Raw genomic sequence first — 19,807 nt, forward strand, 5'->3', positions numbered from 1 at the left:
GAAGGTGAAGACAGTAGATTGAGATGGAGAGCGAGAGTAAAGGAGACAAGCTTGGTATATCTTCTTGAAGGTGGAGAGAGAAAAGGGGTTTTGGCTTTTATTGGCGTTGGTTGGCAATCGGTGGTACAGCACATGATCCAGGTACTGAAGCATTCCAGGGCACTCATTCATAAATCGCTTTAGACTAGGAGTGATGATCTAGGATCAGTTTAGCATTTTAGATAATAGTGAATACAATTATACTGGCAGGTATGAGCTGATCCTAGATCAGCACTCGCTACTCTGAGATAGTTTGTGAACAGGGGCCCTGATGGTTCTGGACAGGACGTTGTCAAGTAAAGGAATTGGATGGGGAAGAGAGGGGGCTTCCCATCTAGAAACAACCCCTAGCCCAGGGTTCACCAACTGGTGGCCCACCAAATTTGGCCCGCAGGTGGTTTTATTTGGCCCCCCAATTAAAACCTTCTGAGCAACCAAATATATATTTATTTATGTATCTTTTTTTGCATTTTCATTGGACATACAAAACTGTAAAAACACCAGGAAATCAGCTCCAAGTGATTTTAATTTGGGAAATAAGTTCACAAGTATTCCCACACATAAGAGAGACATATGATCGTATATAAATGTAAGAAAGGGTTTGAAATGATTATGTTTTAGACAAATATTATATCTGTTTGGGCTTCTTGCGGTCAATTTGCAGTTTACAAATTATTTGTAATTATGTTCCGGCTCCCCGACCATCCACTCTAGAAGAAAAAAAATAAAAATAAAAAACCGGCTCGCGGCTGAATCTATCCCTGCTGTAGGGTCTAGTAGTAGCTCCACTATGCCCTATGATAGGCTAGTTGTAATTCTGACATTGTTTATACCCATCCAATCCTTTCAGATCTACACAAGTGCCTAGGTGGTAGGGGCTAGGGGTTGTTTTGGAAAGGGCCGAGAAGTAGTGGACGCTAAGCTACATGGGCATGGCTTCCTGGTTCTCCTGGCTCTTCTGGTCCTGGGAGGAGCCCCCGGGGCCTTTAGGGCTCTCCTGTTGCCCTGAGGCCTGCCCTGAGGAGGGCGTCAGTCTGTGGTAGAGGTCCCGTACGGTGCCCAGGGTCTCTGCCATGTCCTCCGGGTAGCGTGTCTGCAACTCCTCGTTGGCAACGTAGTGGCTGTCATGGAACTCTGAGAAATAGCGGCCCACCTCCGGATGGGCGATCTCCAGAGGAGCGGAATGAGGCTCCAGGTTTTCTGGGAGATGGGAGAAAGAGGCAGAAAGATACTTTAAAGAAAACTAAGTATCGTATCATGTGACATCAAATCTTAAACTGAGTGGAGGCAAGTTACTGTACAACAGTAGTTCCCAAACAGGGGTACTAGGACCCCGGGGGTACTTGGTCTATCCACAGGGGGTACTTGAGAAGTCTCATAAGACCATAGGCCTACTGTTAAATGTACATGAGGAGGTACTTCAGGGGTACTCAGCGCAGAGCAAAATTTAGTTGTTGGAAGAGTAACCGAAAAAGTTTGGGAACCACTGCTGTACAAGACAGCTGCATATTCTGTGTGTTAATGCAAAAACATATAGGCTTACACCTTAGCAGATAGGTATTCTACTCATCCAGCATGTATAACTCTTCAATAAGCATTTCAAGTACTACATTTGTCAAGTTTCTTACATCTTAGAGCGCCTTCTTAACTAACTACCATTGCCCTGACACATTGAGAATGTATGTTAGTGTGTCTAGAAGAGACGTACCCTGGGCAGCGTATCGACAGGTACCGTCCTGCACTAAGACGTTGTAGAATGGCTGGTTGGCCCCGCTGGACAGCTGGTGGACCCTCATTGTGGTGATCCACTCCTGGCTCATGGTGCACTTGGGGTCCCAGCCGTATATCACACAGTTATAGCCAGACCTGGTAATGAGGGGAGGGGAGGGGAGGGGGGGGGGGGGGGCAGCCACTCAGTGTCAGAGAGAGATGGTGTACAGTGTAACACATGGGCTTTATCAATACAAAACATCCGAGTCACACTACAGGGCAATACTAACTTAAACTCATGGGAATGTAGTAAATATATATTTTTTTTTAGAGTGTCTGCATTTATCAATAAGGGGTAGTGGAGTATGGACAGATGGAAAGAAGACCAAAATAATAAAGGAAGTGGATAGAGTGACTGACTGCCTGGTCAGAACTTAGACGCACCTCTTGTGTTTCATGATCAGGCCTACACTGTACTGCACTTCTACGTGCTCGGGGGCGCTGCGTCTCTTCACCTCTGGCTCCACCGGGTGCTTCTTGTGCTGGATATGCTCCAGGGTGTGCTGCACCAGGTAGCCTACCGCCCCATGCTGGGACGGGTCCAACGCCTGGATGTGCTGCAGGATGTCTAGGACCTGGAGGAGGCAGGGAGAGGGGTGAGACATCAAGCAGACACCAGTCATTATCAGTTAGGGAAAGCTCGTCCTCTGCTCTGTACCGTAGTAAGAAAGTAGAGGCAGCTAGTCCTGGAGGTTAGAGAAGCAGACCAATAGCCAAATGACAGAAGACAAATTGTTTCTTACAAAAATGGATTTCCAAATAAAATAAAATAAACTCTAAATGTGCTGCCTCTTTGAACATGATCAAAGCCAGGGTAAAGGCATATGGTCCAATTCCATGTACTTGGGTTCATGATGTGCCATCTTGAGAAATCATGCTAACCTTCTCAGGCCAGATGCCCAGGTGGAAGTAGAGTCTGGCCTGTAGTAGAAGGTATTGAACATTGTCTGGGTTGATGGTGAGGTAGAGATCCAGAGAGTCTCTCAGCAGCTGGTAGGATTTTTCATTGCCTTCCCTGCATGACACAGCACAGTGATACACAATGTTATTTCATACCAGAGCAGCGACAGTTGAGTGTAGGAATTTATTTTTGACCAACTCTAACATTACCTCAAGGATGAGATCCTGAGGACAACATAGAAAATAAGGAAAAATAAGATTTTGGATGTACAGATAGAAGATGTCAGAAAAGTTATTGATTAGTTGAAGAAAAATCACATCCCTAAGTCCACAACTCTTACCCTCGCTTGCCGATGTTGAGCAGATTCCCCACCATCCTTAGCAGCACTTCTGTGGTACTGATGGCACTGTAGTAGTCTGCAGTCACCTGGTGACCGATGAGGTACTCACACTCCTTAGCCGTCAGCTGCTTGCCTTTACCGAAAGCGTCAATGTACACAAAGTCATAGATGTCCCCACTCCTGGAATGAGATGTGTAGCTTTATCAATACAAGTAAAAAATAAGTTACTTTGAGGAAATTTTTTGTATGCAACGCAGACGATGCTACATTGGGTATATTGACATTTTGGGAGAGTTTTGGGAGAGCAATGCTGCATTTCACCCAATCATGAACTAGTTCTGAACTAAAGGCTGATCATTCAAGTATATGCCTTACGTTCACTTCCTCTCACACTCTGGCCCTTACCCTCTTTGATGCTGGCACCAGCGAAGCAGGAAGTGATTGGGGAAGTTTACGGGCTCCAGCTGAACCCCCAGTTTCCTGGCCAGGGTCATGTACAGGACAGACAGGCTGATGGGAATGCCTGTCCGGCGGAGCAACACCTAGGTAAGGAATAGAAGACATGGGACTGTAAGGAAGAGCCACTTAGAGTTCAAAGAGCCACTTTGTCCATTAAAAGGTGAGGATAACAGTATCAATAGACTTTCACTATATTTAAATAATAAAGGGCCCATATTCAAAAAGACTCAAAGTAGGAGTGCTGATCTAGGAAGTTCAGCACTCCTACTCTGAGACGCTTACAGGCCGAGGATAACATCTATAGCTCTAGCTGGAGGACTCCTTGTATCTCTAGGACTGATAAGTATAATTTTTGTCTTAATCTGTTGTTGTCTAGTACTGTCTTCTTGCTAGCTAAGGCCATCTACTTTAAGTGCTGCCTGTCTTCCCAGTAGCCTACTTAGCACTGCTGACTGCTCATAATTTGCAGATGATTGTTGACACATCAACCAGGAGTATCTTACCTAGTTATTTTCAGATGATCTCATTTTGCTCTTTTGTAGCTTTGGCAACTATGCACTTTTTTCTATCCCAGTTCGCTCATCTCTGTGTAGGTTTTACAGACGCTCCCTGCCCCTTGTCTGCAATCCTTCTAATTTAGTGTACCCTGCATGCACAACCCAGTGGAATTCCTGGACTCCGGCAGCGTTTGGAACTGCCGATCTGCAGTCAAGAACGCCGAGTTCATCTCGGTCAAGAACGCCGAGTTCATCTCGGTCAAGAACACCGAGTTCATCTCAGCCTATGCTGCCCTTCAGTCCCTAGACTTTTTTTGCCCTGGCGGGGACATGGATCATCCCAGAGAACACTGCTTTTCCAGCTGCTCTCGCTTCATCTGACTATGTTTTCTCTCATAGTCCGAGAGAATCTAGTCGTCGCGGTGTTGGCACAGGGCTGCTCATTTCTCCTAAGTGGAGATTCTCTTTTCTCCCTCACTACCCTGTCCATCTCCTCATTTGAATTCCATGCTGTCACTGTCACTTGTTCACTCAAGCTTAACTTTGTCGTCATCTATCACCCACCAGATGCCCTTAGAGAGTTCCTCAATGAGCTTGACACCTTGATAAGCTAATTTCTTGATGATGTCTCACCGGTCTTCGTACTGGGTGACTTCAACCTCCCTCCTTTCTTTCCCCTCACCCTCTCCCAATCTCCTCCCACTCACAAGGCAGGCAAAACGCTTGACCTAATCTTTACTAAAGGCTGTTTGCCTACTAATCTCACAGCAACCCCACTCCAGGTCCCTGATTACTACTTTGTTTCCTTTTGTCTCCCTCTCCTCCAACCCTAGCCACTCAGCCCCTACCCACATGCGCTGTAGCCATCTTCGCTCTCAGTCTCCTCTTCTATCCTATAATCACTCCCTTCTGCTAAATCCTTCTCCTTACTGTCTCCTGATTCAGCCTCTTCGATTCTACTATCCTCCCTTTCCGCATCCTATGACTCGCACTATCCCATTTCCTTCTGGCTGGCTCAGCCCTCTCCTCCTACTCCGTGGCTGAGTGACTCATTGCGAGCTTACAGAACAGGGCAGCGGTGCAAATATGGAGGAAAACTAAAGTTCCGGAGAACCTATCATCCTTTCACTCCTTTCTGCCTTCTCTTCCTCTGTATCCATTGCAAAAGCCACTTTCTATCACTCTAATTGTCAAGTTTCTGCCTCTAACCCTAAGAAACTATTTTCCACCTTGTCCTCCCTCCTTAATCCTCCAGCCTCTCCCTCCTATGCGGATTACTTTGTCAACCACTTTGAAATGAAGGGTGATGACATCCGCTCCTCATTCACTCAGCCTATTGAGTCCCCTGGTCCCACTCACAAAGAACTACCCTACGCCTTGACTTCCCCTCTCTCTCTAGATGAAACGAGTTCTCCAGTGAGGTCTGGCCGCCCAACAACCTGCCCGCTCAACCCCATCCCCTTCTCCAGAACATCTCTGGAGAACTTCTCCCATTCCCGACCACTGTCCCCGACCCTTTGACTTCAAAATGTCCTGAGGCTCTCCCCTCCACGAGAAACCAACACTTGACCCCTCTGACCGGTATCCCTTCTTTATTTTCTTTCCAAAACATTTGAGCATTCTGTCTCTGACTAACTCCCTCGCTATCTCTCTCAGAATTATGTTCTTGACCCTAACCAGTCAGGCTTTAATATGGGTCACTCAACCGTGACTGCTTTTCTCTGTGTTACGGAGGCTCTCTGCACTTCCAAAGTTGACTCTCTTTCCTCTGTTCTCATCCTCCTAAATCTATATGCTGCCTTTGACACTGAACCATCAGATCCTCCTCTCCACCTTCTCAGCGCCGGGCGTCTCAGGCTCTGTACACATGAATCCTACCTGGCAGGCCGCTTCTACCAGGTGACGTGGAGAGGATCTGTGTCTGCACCACGTACTCTCATTACTGGTGTCCCCCAGGGCTCGGTTCTAGGCACTATCCTCTTCTCCCTATACACCAAGTTACTCGGCTCCGTCATATCCTCACATGGTCTCTCCCATCATTGCTATGCGGATGACACTCAATTACTTTTCTCCTTTCCCCCTTCTGACACCCAGGTGGCGACATGCATCTCTGTGTGCCTGGCAGATATTTCAGCTTGGATGTCAGTCCACCACCTCAAACTCAACAAGACAGAGCTACTCTTCCTCACGGGGAAGGTCTGCCTGCTTCAAGACCTCTATCATGGTTGACAACTCCATGGTGTCCCCCTCCCAGAGTGCAAAAAACCTTGGTGTGACCATGGACAACACCCTGTTGTCCATCTACAAACATCAAAGCAGTGACTCACTCCTGCAGGTTCATGCTCCATAACAGTGGTCACCAACTGTGCGATCGACTGGTCGATCTTCAAGGCATTCCTAGTCGATCACCAAACATTTCTGTAGAAAAGCCAACAATAAAGACCTAAAGGTTTGCGCCCCTTTTTTTCGTGTTTTTTCGTATTCTGAGATCTCAGCTTGCTTTTTGACTGCAAAAGTATCTTGACCAGGGGACTGATTGATGACCGGGGGACTCCCGAGTGGCGCAGCGGTCGAAGGCACTGCAGTGCTTGGGGCGTCACTACAGATCCGGGTTTGATCCCGGGCTGTGCCGCAGCCAGCCACGACTGGGAGACCCAAGAGGCGACGTAGAATTGGCCCAGTGTCGTCCGGGTTAGGGGAGGGTTTGGCCGGCCGGGATGTCCTTGTCCCATCACGCTCTAGCGACTCCTGTGCGCATGCACGCTGACACGGTCGCCAGTTGTACGGTGTTTCCTCCGACACATTGGTGCGGTTGGCTTCCGGCTTAAGCAAGCAGTGTGTCAAGAAGCAGTGCGGCTTGGCTGGGTCGTGTTTCGGGGAGGACGCATGGCTCTCGACGCTCACCTCTCCCGAGTCCGTACGGAAGTCGCAGCGATGGGACAAGACTAACTACCAATTGGATATCACGAAATTGGGGAGAAAAAGGGGTAAAAAGTAAACAAATTTAAAAAAGGTTGGTGACCACTATTCTACAACCCTACCTCACACAGGAAGCGGCGCAGGTCCTAATCCAGGCACTTGTCACATCCCGTCTGGACTACTGCAATTTGCTGTTGGTTGGGCTCCACGCTTGTGCCATCAAACCCCTGCAACTAATCCAGAACGCTGCAGCACCGTCTGGTGTCAACTTTCCTAAATTCTCCCATGTCACCCCACTCCTGCGCACACTGCACTGGTTTCCAATCGAAGCTCGCATCCACTACTAGACCATAGTGCCTGCCTACGGAGCAGCAAAATGAACTTCCCCTCCCTACCTTCAGGCTCTAATCCTACACCCCAACCCAAGTATTCTGTTCTGCCACCTCTGATCTCTTGGCCCTCAACACCCCAACGAGAGGGCAGCTCCCGCTCAGCCCAGTCCAAACTCTTCTCTGTCCTGGCACGATAATGGTGGAACCAACATCCCCCTGAAGCTAGGACTGAAAACATCTGAAACCCTACCTCTTCAAAGAGTATCTTCAATACTCCCACAGAACCCTCCCTCGCACCCCCACCCAAAAAAGAAGCCTTTAGTAAACTAACACTCGTACTTAACTATTTCCCCCCTTACTAGCTCTGGCTTTGCTGATAGACACTTCATCGAGGAAGAATTTACTTGCTATAACTGTGATATGGGGTTGTCCCACCTGGCTATCTTAAGATGAATGCACTAACTGTAAGTCGCTCTGGAATGTAAATCACCATCCAATACCTCTATAGCCTCTCGATGAGAGCACCTACCTGGTGTATGTAAGAGTTGAGAGGATTGTAGTAATCACACTCGTTGCCCTTGTACTGAAGCTGCTCGTACAAAACAGCATTGAGGGCAACCACCACCTGTCTCTCGAGCTCAAAGTCCTCCACAGCAAAGCAGTCACCTAGACAGAACACAAAGGATCACATCGTTAAGTATTAGCAAAGAACGGTGCTGAGAATGTACTAAGGTCAAAACCAATGGTACAATGTAATACACTCACAAGCTCCTAAGTTAGATAAGTGAACTTTGATAGTTAACTCCAAAATCAAAATTTGTCGACGTGGAAATGCACTAAAACATCAACATTAGACTACTTTTGAGGTCTGACAATGCCTGACTTTGTATTAGCTCTTTGTATTAATTCCTGAGAGACAAACAGAACATTCCAACATGTGTTTCTCTCCAGCTCAGACCAACCTTGTGTGACCCTCAGGCTTGGATGAGAGGAATTCTTCATCCGCAGCATCTTCTTGACCTTGTCAGTGATCTCCTCCAGTTGGGAGGATATACCGTCCAACGACACATCTGCCAGGGGGTTACAATACTGGTCCACCAGCACAGCTCCTACAGTAGGAGAGGAGACAATAGAGGACTGTAAAAACACATGGTTATACACTACATTTCTTTATGGCTTTGTTATTAACACTCTCTCTCTATGGATTTTAATGCAAACAGTGGTGCAATCATAGGACTTCAAAAACCACAATGGAGGGAAAAACGGCCATTGTTTTTTTTCTCTCCAAACACCCATTATTTTTTATTAAATGTTTGGCTAGGCCCATGTTCAGCTGTCTGCCTTACTTAATTTAGGCCTACACTGAATACAAGTCATGAGAGTATGATACATATACAGTGGGGAGAACAAGTATTTGATACACTGCCGATTTTGAAGGTTTTCCTACTTACAAAGCATGTAGAGGTCTGTAATTTTTATCATAGGTACACTTCAACTGTGAGAGACGGAATCTAAAACAAAAATCCAGAAAATCACATTGTATGATTTTTAAGTAATTAATTTGCATTTTATTGCATGACATAAGTATTTGATACATCAGAAAAGCAGAACTTAATATTTGGTACAGAAACCTTTGTTTGCAATTACAAAGATCATACGTTTCCTGTAGTTATTGACCAGGTTTGCACACACTGCAGCAGGGATTTTGGCCCACTCCTCCATACATACCTTCTCCAGATCCTTCAGGTTTCGGGGCTGTCGGTGGGCAATACGGACGTTCAGCTCCCTCCAAAGATTTTCTATTGGGTTCAGGTCTGGAGACTGGCTAGGCCACTCCAGGACCTTGAGATGCTTCTTACGGAGCCACTCCTTAGTTGCCCTGGCTGTGTGTTTCGGGTCGTTGTCATGCTGGAAGATCCAGCCACGACCCATCTTCAATGCTCTTACTGAGGGAAGGAGGTTTTTGGCCAAGATCTCGCGATACATGGCCCCATCCATCCTCCCCTCAATACGGTGCAGTCGTCCTGTCCCCTTTGCAGAAAAGCATCCCCAAAGAATTATGTTTCCACCTCCATGCTTCACGGTTGGGAGGGTGTTCTTGGGGTTGTACTCAACCTTCTTCTTCCTCCAAACACGGCGAGTGGAGTTTAGACCAAAAAGCTCTATTTTTGTCTCATCAGACCACATGACCTTCTCCCATTCCTCCTCTGGATCATCCAGATGGTCATTGGCAAACTTCAGACGGGCCTGGACATGCGCTGGCTTGAGCAGGGGGACCTTGCGTGCGCTGCAGTATTTTAATCCATGACGGCGTAATGTGTTACTAATGGTTTTCTTTGAGACTGTGGTCCCAGCTCTCTTCAGGTCATTGACCAGGTCCTGCCGTGTAGTTCTGGGCTGATTTTTACCTTCCTTATGATCATTGATGCCCCACGAGGTGAGATCTTGCATGGAGCCCCAGACCGAGGGTGATTGACCGTCATCTTGAACATCTTCCATTTTCTAATAATTGCGCCAACAGTTGTTGCCTTCTCACCAAGCTGCTTGCCTATTGTCCTGTAGCCCATCCCAGCCTTGTGCAGGTCTACAATTTTATCCCTGATGTCCTTACACAGCTCTCTGGTCTTGGCCATTGTGGAGAGATTGGAGTCTGTTTGAGTGTGTGTACAGGTGTCTTTTATACAGGTAACAAGTTCAAACAGGTGCAGTTAATACAGGTAATGAGTGGAGAACAGGAGGGCTTCTAAAAGAAAAACTAACAGGTCTGTGAGAGCCGGAATTCTTACTGGTTGGTAGGTGATCAAATACTTATGTCACGCAATAAAATGCAATTTAATTACTTAAAAATCATACAATGTGATTTTCTGGATTTTTGTTTTAGATTCCGTCTCTCACAGTTGAAGTGTACCTATGATAAAAATTACAGACCTCTACATGCTTTGTAAGTAGGAAAACCTTCAAAATCGGCAGTGTATCAAATACTTGTTCTCCCCACTGTAAATGCAGTGTATGAATAGGCCCACTCCACATGTACTACAGTAAGTACACCATATCCATGACTCACCCTCTAGTGCTGACTGCTGCTCTGCAGGCTGCTCGAGAAACATCTTTAAACTCCTTAGAATGTTCTGCTGGCGAAGGAAATAAAGGATTTTCTTTGCATAGTACTTCAGTGTCAGGCTTTTCCTATGGGGGTGGGATGAGAGAGAGAAGAGGAATGGAAAGAGATAAGGCACAAGAAAGAAAGAGACAGAAGGCACAAGAAAGAGAAGGAGAGAGTGAGAAGGAGAGAAAGAAAAAGGTGAGAGGGCAAGCAAGGTGAAAATGAGAGAGAGATAAATAGGGAGAGAGAGTGATGGAGAAGGCAAGAGAGGGCGAGAAGAGATGGAGAAAAAAAGATTGTAACAATGCACATAAAACAAAGCTCCAGGGAGCATTAACACATAAAACAGAACCAATGACCAAAGATAGATTTTTGTGCTGGACTGGAGTGTAGACATGGCTCTTACCTCCTATCTGAGTTCAGTATGGAGAGCAGCTCGTCTTCACAGAAGTGCTCAGGGGCCCCGAGGGACTCAATCTCAGCAAAGCTGTCCCCCAGCACCTGGCCAACGCAAGGCTGTGTTACAGATCTCTGGGTTAGTGCTAACCAGGCCAGCCAACCTCACACATACACACACACACACAAAAACGCATGATCACGTGCGCAGTTGCGTACAGCAGCTAAATCACAGACACCATGATGTGGTGGATTAGTATGGCCAAGAGACAACTGTCACCAACTCCTTTACAAGTTCATACAATGTTAGTAACACTACTTCAGTCTCCACAAACTAGCCTGGCTAAGTTAGAATGACAATAACCATGACAGCTTACTGCGAATGTCATTACTTACAACTTCCGTGAAGAATCTCTTTGAGATGGATACAACTGTTCGTCGTATTTGTAGACCAACAGTGTGTCGCGTTCTGTATTCTTTCAGCCAATCGCAACACTCATTCTGGCGGTAATGCTTCTGCAATCTTGGCCATCTGGGGAGTGTAGGGAAAGAGATTGCAGTCAGATACAGTGAATTTCATTGTATGTGTCAGATTAGTAGGGAGTTGAGTTCAGTGAACAAGTAGTAGGCTAATGTATGTTGGGTGTAAAATCATAAATAAACTCAGCAAAAAAAGAAACGTCCCTTTTTCAGGACCCTGTCTTTCAAAGATAATTCGTAAAAATCCAAACAACTTCACAGATCTTCAATGTAAAGGGTTTAAACACTGTTTCCCATGCTTGTTCAATGAACCATAAACAATTAATGAACATGCACCTTTGGAACGGTCGTTAAGACACTAACAGCTTACAGACGGTAGGCAATTAAGGTCACAGTTATGAAAACTTAGGATACTAAAGAGGCCTTTCTACTGACTCTGAAAAACACCAAAAGAAAGATGCCCAGGGTCCCTGCTCATCTGCGTGAACGTGCCTTAGGCATGCTGCAAGGAGGCATGAGGACTGCAGATGTGGCCAGGGCAATAATTGCAATGTCCGTACTGTGAGACCCCTAAGACAGTACTACAGGGAGACAGGACGGACAGCGGATTGTCCTCGCAGTAGCAGACCACGTGTAACAACACCTGCACAGGATCGGTACATCTGAACATCACATCTTCGGGACAGGTACAGAATGGCAACAACAACTGCCCAAGTTACACCAGGAACGCACAATCCCTCCATCAGTGGTCAGACTGTCCACAATAGGCTGAGAGAGGCTGGACTGAGGGCTTGTAGGCCTGTTGTAAGGCAAGTCCTCACCAGACATCACCGGCAACAACGTCACCTATGGGCACAAACCCACCGTCGCTGGACCAGACAGGACTGGCAAAAAGTGCTCTTCACTGACGAGTCGCGGTTTTATCTCACCAGGGGTGATGGTCGGATTTGCGTTTATCGTCGAAGGAATGAGCGTTACACTGAGGCCTGTACTCTGGAGAGGGATCGATTTGGAGGTGGAGGGTCCGTCATAATCTGGGACGGTGTGTCACAGCATCATCGGACTGAGCTTGTTGTCATTGCAGGCAATCTCAACGCTGTGCGTTACTGGGAAGACATCCTCCTCCCTCATGTGGTACCCTTCCTGCAGGCTCATCCTGACATGACCCTCTAGCATGACAATGCCACCAGCCATACTGTTTGTTCTGTGCGTGATTTCCTGCAAGACAGGAATGTCAGTGTTCTGCCATGGCCAGCAAAGAGCCCGTATCTCAATCCCATTGAGCACGTCTGGGACCTGTTGGATCGGAGGGTAAGGACTAGGGCCATTTCCTCCAGAAATGTCCGGGAACTTGCAGGTGCCTTGGTGGAAGAGTGGGGTAACACTCACAGCAAGAACTGGCAAATCTGGTGCAGCCACACCAGATACTGACTGTTACTTTTGATTTTGACCCCCCCATTTGTTCAAGGACACATTATTCCATTTCTGTTAGTCACATGTCTGTGGAACTTGTTCAGTTTGTCTCATTTGTAGAATCTGTTTATGTCCATACAAATATTTACACATCTTAAGTTTGCTGAAAATAAACGCAGTTAACAGTGAGAGGACATTTCTTTTTTTGATGAGTTTACTATCAGCCCATCACTTGCATGGTACATAATGACATTAAACATTTCTGTAAGGCCTAATTACTATGTAGTAACATGTGGCTGGCTTACAAATAATTATTCCAATAGATTCAAAATCAGCAGTGGTTTGCCATAACTTTAACCATACAGGGGACTCAGTCAGAGAAACAAAACTACCAGCAAGCCAACTGATTTTTGGCAAGAACTGCACAAGACCTCAATCACAATTTCCAAGCATTCAAGGTCACACAACTTTAATGTCCTGTCCTCAGAGGCACGATTATGTGAAATTGTGAAATGGTTAATTGTGACCTAGATATTTTAGTAGCTTCTTATATAAACCCTGGACATGGTAGCTACCTAGCTAGGCTGGATACATAACGTTAGCTAGCTAGCTATTAACGTTACTTTGCGTTATGTCGAATTTGGTGCATCAGCAGAATGTCAACGGCCGTTTGACAGCTCCCTTGCGACAGTAGCTCGCTATGACGGATATGTGCTGACTGTACTGCTATAATTTCGTATTTTAGAGGCGCAACTGCGATGTAGATGCCATCTAGCATTAGATAGCTACGTCTCTAGCTAGCTAGTGGGATTATGCAAGCAAGCTAATGTCAGTTCACCTGAGTTTGTACTGGTGTCCCCAGACCTTCCCTCTGCCATGGCAAACGTCGTGTAACCGCTTGCAGCTGCAGGAAACGTTGCAAATGTCGACATGCTTGAGGACAGGGAAGCATAAGATGTACTCGAGTAACTCGGCCGGTAGGTCTGTCATTATTTTGTGTTCTGTCTCGGAAACCATCCCGTTCAGGCCGGAGTACCCCTGTCCTCCTGCTCCATACGTCGCCATCTTTACTGTTTACTCCGATTACCTCATTGTACAAGCCACGCCCCTTTCTGGCGCAGGGGGCTGAACTTCGAGATAACCCAAAACCGAGGGGAGTGGAATGACTGAATAAAAAAAAACTAATTTGGTAATATATTTATATTATACAGTAAATTAGTATTTTATAAAATAAAATACATGTTGTTAGTAGCAGGACAAGTACATGCTGTATACAGTAGTGATTAGTAGTTGGTTAAAGGCTTGTATGTTACGGTAACATCTACAGTTGAAGTCGGAAGTTTACAGGTTGGAGTCATTAAAACTCGTTTTTCAACCACTGCAGAAATGTCTTGTCAACAAACTATAGTTTTGGCAAGTCGGTTAGGACATCTACTTTGTGCATGAAACAAGTAATTTTTCCAACAATTGTTTACAGACGCATTATTTCACTTATAATTCACTGTATCACAATTCCAGTGGGTCAGAAGTGTACATGCACTAAATTGACTGTGCTTTTAAACACCTTGGAAAATTCCAGAAAATTATGTCATGGCTTTAGAAGCGTCTGATAGGCTTATTGACATCATTTGAGTCAATTGGAGGGGTACCTGTGGATGTATTTCAAGGCCTACCTTCAAACTCAGTGCCTTGTTGCTTGACATCATGGGAAAATCAAAAGAAATCAGCCAAGACCTCAGAAAAAATTGTAGACCACAAGTCTGGTTCATCTTTGGGAGCAATTTTCAAACGCCTGAAGGTACCACGTTCATCTGTACAAACAATAGTACACAAGTATAAACACCATGGGACCACGCAGCCGTCATACTGCTCAGGAAGGAGATGCGTTCTGTCTCCTAGAGATGAACATACTTTGGTCGAAAAGTGTAAATCAATCCCAGAACAACAGCAAAGGACCTTGTGAAGATGCTGGAGGAAACAGGTACAAAAGTATCTATATCCACAGTTAAATGTGTCCTATATCGATATAACCTGAAAGGCCGCTCGGAAAGGAAGAAACCACCTCTCCAAAACCGCCATAAAAAGCTAGATTATGGTTTGCAACTGCACATGGGGACAAAGATCATACTTTTTGGAGAAATGTCCTCTGGTCTGATGAAACAAAAAAATAGAACTGTTTGAACATAATGACCATCGTTATGTTTGGAGGAAAAAGGGGGATGCTTGCAAGCCGAAGAACACCATCCCAACCGTGAAGCACGGGGGTGGCAGCATCATGTTGTGGGGGTGCTTTGCTGCAGGAGGGGCTGGTGCACTTCACAAAATAGATAGCATCATGAGGGTGGAAAATTATGTAGATATATTGAAGCAACATTTCAAGACCTCAGTCAGGAAGATAAAGCTTGGTCGCAAATGGGTCTTCCAAATGAACAATGACCCCAAGCATACTTCCAAAGTTGTGGCAAAATGGCTCAACAATGTCAAGGTATTGGAGTGGCCATCACAAAGCCTTGACCTCAATCCTATGGAAAATTTGTGGGAAGAACTGAAAAAGCATGTGCGAGCAAGGCCTACAAACCTGACTCAGTTACACCAGCTCTGTCAGGAGGAATGGGACAAAATTCATCCAACTTATTGTGGGAAGCTTGTGGAAGGCTACCCGAAACGTTTGACCCAAGTTAAACATTTTACATTTAAATGCTACCAAGTACTAATTGAGTGCGTGTAAACTTCTGACCCACTGGGAATGTAATGAAAGAAACAAAAGCTGAAATAAATCATTCTTTACTATTATTCTGGCATTTCACATTCTTAAAATAAAGTGGTGATCCTAACTGACCTAAGACAGTTTTTTTTTTACTAGGATTAAATGTCAGGAATTGTGACAAACTGAATTTAAATGTATTTGGCTAAGGTGTATGTAAACTTCTGACTTCAACTGTACACCTGTTGTATTCAGCGCATTGGACATTTTATTTATTTATTTGATTTGATGTATGAATATGGTATGGTTCATGTTAGGAATCCAACAAACTCAATACAATTGTGCAAAAGTGACAAGCACTGAATTTGATCCCAGTCTTCCTGCACATCACAAGACTGTAAACCTGAAAGTTAAAACACAAACATAGCTCACATTACCTCAGTTACCAAGGAATGTAGAAAAGTGTTAGTAGTGGCAGGAGTACACACACAGTACATAGTAACAACAGCACTTCAGACACAAACAGTATCGTGCAAAGACGTATCTCTTAGCTCACAATAGCCTAGTCCTACATGTATGAGTTAACATTGGATGTTTTCAGCAGTCATACTCCACCACAATGTGTTTCAGATAACCAGTGGTTACCTGAAGAGTAGTCTCGGTCATGAAAATGTGTGACATTTGATGTCAGAGAGAGGGATGTAGGGTCTGAAGTACAAAGTGACCTGATGAATCTGCTCTGATCATGAATAGTCTGAAGCTTTGGGCATCTGGACTTCTCATCACGCTACAGATACTACTACCAGGTAAAACACACACGCACGCTGGGTGCGCACACACACACACACACACACACACACACACACACACACACACACACACACACACACACACACACACACACACACACACACACACACACACACACACACACACACACACACACACACACACACACACACACAAACACTCTACATACACTGAGTATACCTAACATTAGGAACACCTTCCTAAGATTTAGTAGCACCCCCTCCCCTTTTTGCCCTCAGAACAACCCCAATTCATCAGGGCATGGACACTACAAGGTGTCGAAAGCGTTCCGCAGGGATGCTGGCCCATATTGACTTCAGTGCTACACACAGTTGTGTCAAGTTGGCTTGATGTCCTTTGGGTGGTGGACCACTCTTGATACACACAAGAAACAATTGAGTGCGAAAAACCCAGCAGCATTGCAGTTCTTGACACAAACCGGTGCGCCTGGCACCTACTACCATATACCGTTCAAAGGCATTTAAATCTTCTATATTGCCCATTCCCTCTCTGAGTGGCACACATACACAATCCATGTCTCAATTGTCTCAAGGCTTAAAAATGCTTCTTCAACCTGTCTCCTCCCCTTCATCTACACTGATTGAAGTGTATTTAACAACTGACATCAATAAGGGATCATAGCTTCCTCCTGAATTCACCTGGTCAGTGTATATCATGTAAAGAGCAGGTGTTCTTAATGTTTTGTGTATACAGTGCAGTCCTAAATTATTGCTAAAGATTAGCAATAATGACTGTATAAAATAAACAATTCACATAGTGAGCTACCATATTGTATGCTTAAAAAAAAGTGGAAATAATAAAATTTTATACTAATACAAATAGATTAGAAATAGATCGACAAATAGAAAAACATTTTTTTTAACAACTAATACTTTTTTTTCTCTCAAGAAGGTAGGGGAGTGCACGTCCAATGAGATCTATTTTCATGTCATCCAACAAATGTAAACACCTGGAGTTTACTAAATGGCATTGGCATTTGGATTGGAACCGGTGCTTTGGTCAGATGACATGAAAATAGAGCTCTTTGGCCACGAACACCAGTGGTGGGTTTGGTATCGAAATGAGAATAAAAAGTTTGGGGGCGGGGCGCCACCTGGCGTCCTACCTGGGCGCATACCTGGTTGACCGGGGTGCCGGCGTTGTAACTCAGCGACGAGGCCTGGACCTCGTGGGGACCCAGCACCTCTCCTCTGGGCCATAACCCTCCCAGTCAACCAGGTACTGGAATCCCCGGTGGACAAACATCTGGGCAGAGGGTTTGCCGACCTCTTCCTCTTGCTCTGGGAAGAGCGGGGGCTGATAACCCAGGGAACACTTGAAAGGCGGGAGCCTAGTGGCAGAGTAGGGGAGGGTGTTGCGGGTGTATTCAACCCACACGAGTTCCTTGCTCCAGGTGGTGGGGTTGGCGGAGATGAGGCAGTGAAGAGTCGTCTCCGGGTCTTGATTGGCTCATTCCGAATGGCCGTTGTACTGATGGTGCAACCCGTAGGACAGGCTGGCCAACGACCCAATGAGTGTGCAGAACACCTTCCAGAACCGGGGCGAGAACTGAGGACCCCGGGCGGAGACTATGTCCACCGGGAGTCCATGGATCCGGAAGACGTACTGCACCATGCTCTGGGCCGTCTTTTTGGCAGAGGGTAGCTTGGGGAGAGGAATGAAGTGGGCGGCTTTGGAAAACCGGTCCACTACTGTTAGGATGGTGGTGTTGCCATCAGATGGGGGAAGACCCGTTACGAAGTCCAGGGATATGTGGGACCAGGGACCATGAGGGACAGGCAGTGGTTGAAGAAAACCACCCGGAGCTTGCAGAGGAGTCTTGTTCTGCACACAGACCATGGAGGCGGCGACGAACGCGGAGACGTCCAGCCCATGATGGCACCAGCAGTCCAGTCTATGAGGGGATTGTGTCGCTGGAGCCAAAAGAATCCCAATACTACGGGAACCTTAGGAGACTGAATTAGCATAAATTGGAACAGCTCGGCGGCCAGGGTGGCGCCCAAAAAATTCTCATTGGCCCCAGAGTCGATGAGAACCCGGAGAGATTTCGACTGGTTCCCCCACAGCAGGATGGCATGGAAAGGGATGCAAGTAAGGGGAGAGGAAAGGTTATCCGTATGGCCCACCAGAGTACTCACCCCTACTGGTGAGCCTGGTCTTTTAGTGGACAGGAGGACACGAATTGACCAGTAGTGCCACAATACAGACAACTCTTCGTGTGAAGCTGGTGTAGACGTTCGGCTGGGGACAGCCTAGCTCTGCCTAGTTGCATCTGCTCGGGAAGAGGTGAATCATCAGACTTCGGAGACACTCGGTGGAACTCGGGTAACCTCGGGTCCTCTCGGCAACTGAGACTTCGGGGACTTCCGGGATGCCTCGGAGGCGAGATGGAATCCTTTGGCAGGCGAGTGGAGTCGGACCTACTCTCCTTCCTACATTCCCGTAGCCACCCATCGATCCAGATGGTCAAGGTAATGAGTGAGTCAAGATCTGTCGGTAGTTCCCGGACTGCTAATTCGTTCTTAACTTCCTCCGATAATCCGTGCAGGAATGTATCAAACAGCGATTCCGGGTTCCAGTCACTCTCAGCTGCCAACGCGTGTAAATCCACCGCATAGTCTGCTACACTGCGGGAGCCAAAGCTGGAGTAACTTCCGGGCAGCCTCTCTCCCGGACAATGGAGAATCAAAAACCTTCTTCACCTCCGCCACAAACTCCTCCAGACTAAAGCATACGGCCGACTGTTGTCTCGACATGGCCATAGCCCAGGTGAGAGCCCTTCCGGATATCAGCGTGATGAGGTACAATATCTTCGAGCGGTCCAAGGGGAAGGAGGAGGGCTGCAGCTCGATGATGAGAGAACACTGCGCGAGAAACGCCCGACTGGTTGCCGACTCTCCAGCGAAGCGTTTCGGGGGAGGGTAAGTGGGGTTATTGGAAAACCGGGGTGGCCGGGGACACCGTGCTGCTAACAGCTGGGTTACTAAGGGGCTGTGAGGTTACCGTCGTGGTAGGCTGCCTGACAGACAACCCACTGAATTGCTCCAGCAATGTGTTCAACGTGCGGTCATGTCTGGAACCCTTCCATAAGACCAAGAAGCAACTCCTTGTGCCTAATGGTGGTTCCTTGGGAGCTGGTCCGAGTCTGCTGTGTCCATCATGGCCAGTTCATACTATCAAAGCTCAGGAGAAGACCCAGAGGCAGACAGTTTTGAAGTAACAAAAGTTTATACAGAAACAGGGGGCAGGCAAAGGACAGGTCAAGGGCAAGCAGAGGTCAGTAGTCCAGAGCAAAGTCTGAAAGGTATAGAACGGCAGGCAGGCTCAGGGTCAGGTCAGGCAGAATGGTCATAACCTGGGAAAGCTAGAAAACAGGAACAAGAGAAAGACAGGAGCACCGGGAAAACGCTGGTAGGCTTGACGAAACAAAACGAACTGGCAACAGACAAACAGAGAACACAGGTATAAGTACACTGGGGATAATGGGGAAGATGGGCAACACCTGGAGGGGGGTGGAGACAAGCACAAAGACAGGTGAAAAAAATCAGGATGTGACAGCTTTCTTGGGCACAGGGATTATGGTGATCTGTTTGAAACATGTAGGTATTACAGACTCGGCCAGA

General features: G+C 46.5%; 1 protein-coding gene across 4 annotated transcripts; it reads right to left on the reverse strand.

Moving 5' to 3' along the window:
- Nucleotides 1-547: 547 nt before the first annotated feature.
- Nucleotides 548-13,743, reverse strand: LOC139576391 (F-box only protein 21-like). 4 transcript variants are annotated; one of them, XM_071402486.1, is made up of 13 exons: nucleotides 13,488-13,743; nucleotides 11,153-11,288; nucleotides 10,767-10,861; nucleotides 10,322-10,443; nucleotides 8,220-8,366; nucleotides 7,787-7,923; nucleotides 3,456-3,592; nucleotides 3,051-3,230; nucleotides 2,920-2,934; nucleotides 2,692-2,824; nucleotides 2,194-2,384; nucleotides 1,748-1,905; nucleotides 548-1,239 (listed from the first exon to the last, which is right to left on the reverse strand). In XM_071402486.1, exons 1-13 carry the CDS (start codon nucleotides 13,712-13,714, stop codon nucleotides 962-964), a joined length of 1,956 nt encoding a protein of 651 aa, XP_071258587.1. In that variant the 5' UTR covers nucleotides 13,715-13,743; the 3' UTR covers nucleotides 548-961. The 4 variants fall into 4 exon arrangements, with proteins under 4 accessions (XP_071258587.1, XP_071258585.1, XP_071258588.1 ...); XM_071402484.1 differs by having other exon boundaries at nucleotides 10,767-10,876; XM_071402487.1 differs by lacking the exon at nucleotides 2,920-2,934.
- Nucleotides 13,744-19,807: the final 6,064 nt, after the last annotated feature.

Source organism: Salvelinus alpinus, chromosome 5 (genome assembly GCF_045679555.1).
Source record: "Salvelinus alpinus chromosome 5, SLU_Salpinus.1, whole genome shotgun sequence".
NCBI lineage: Eukaryota > Metazoa > Chordata > Actinopteri > Salmoniformes > Salmonidae > Salvelinus > Salvelinus alpinus.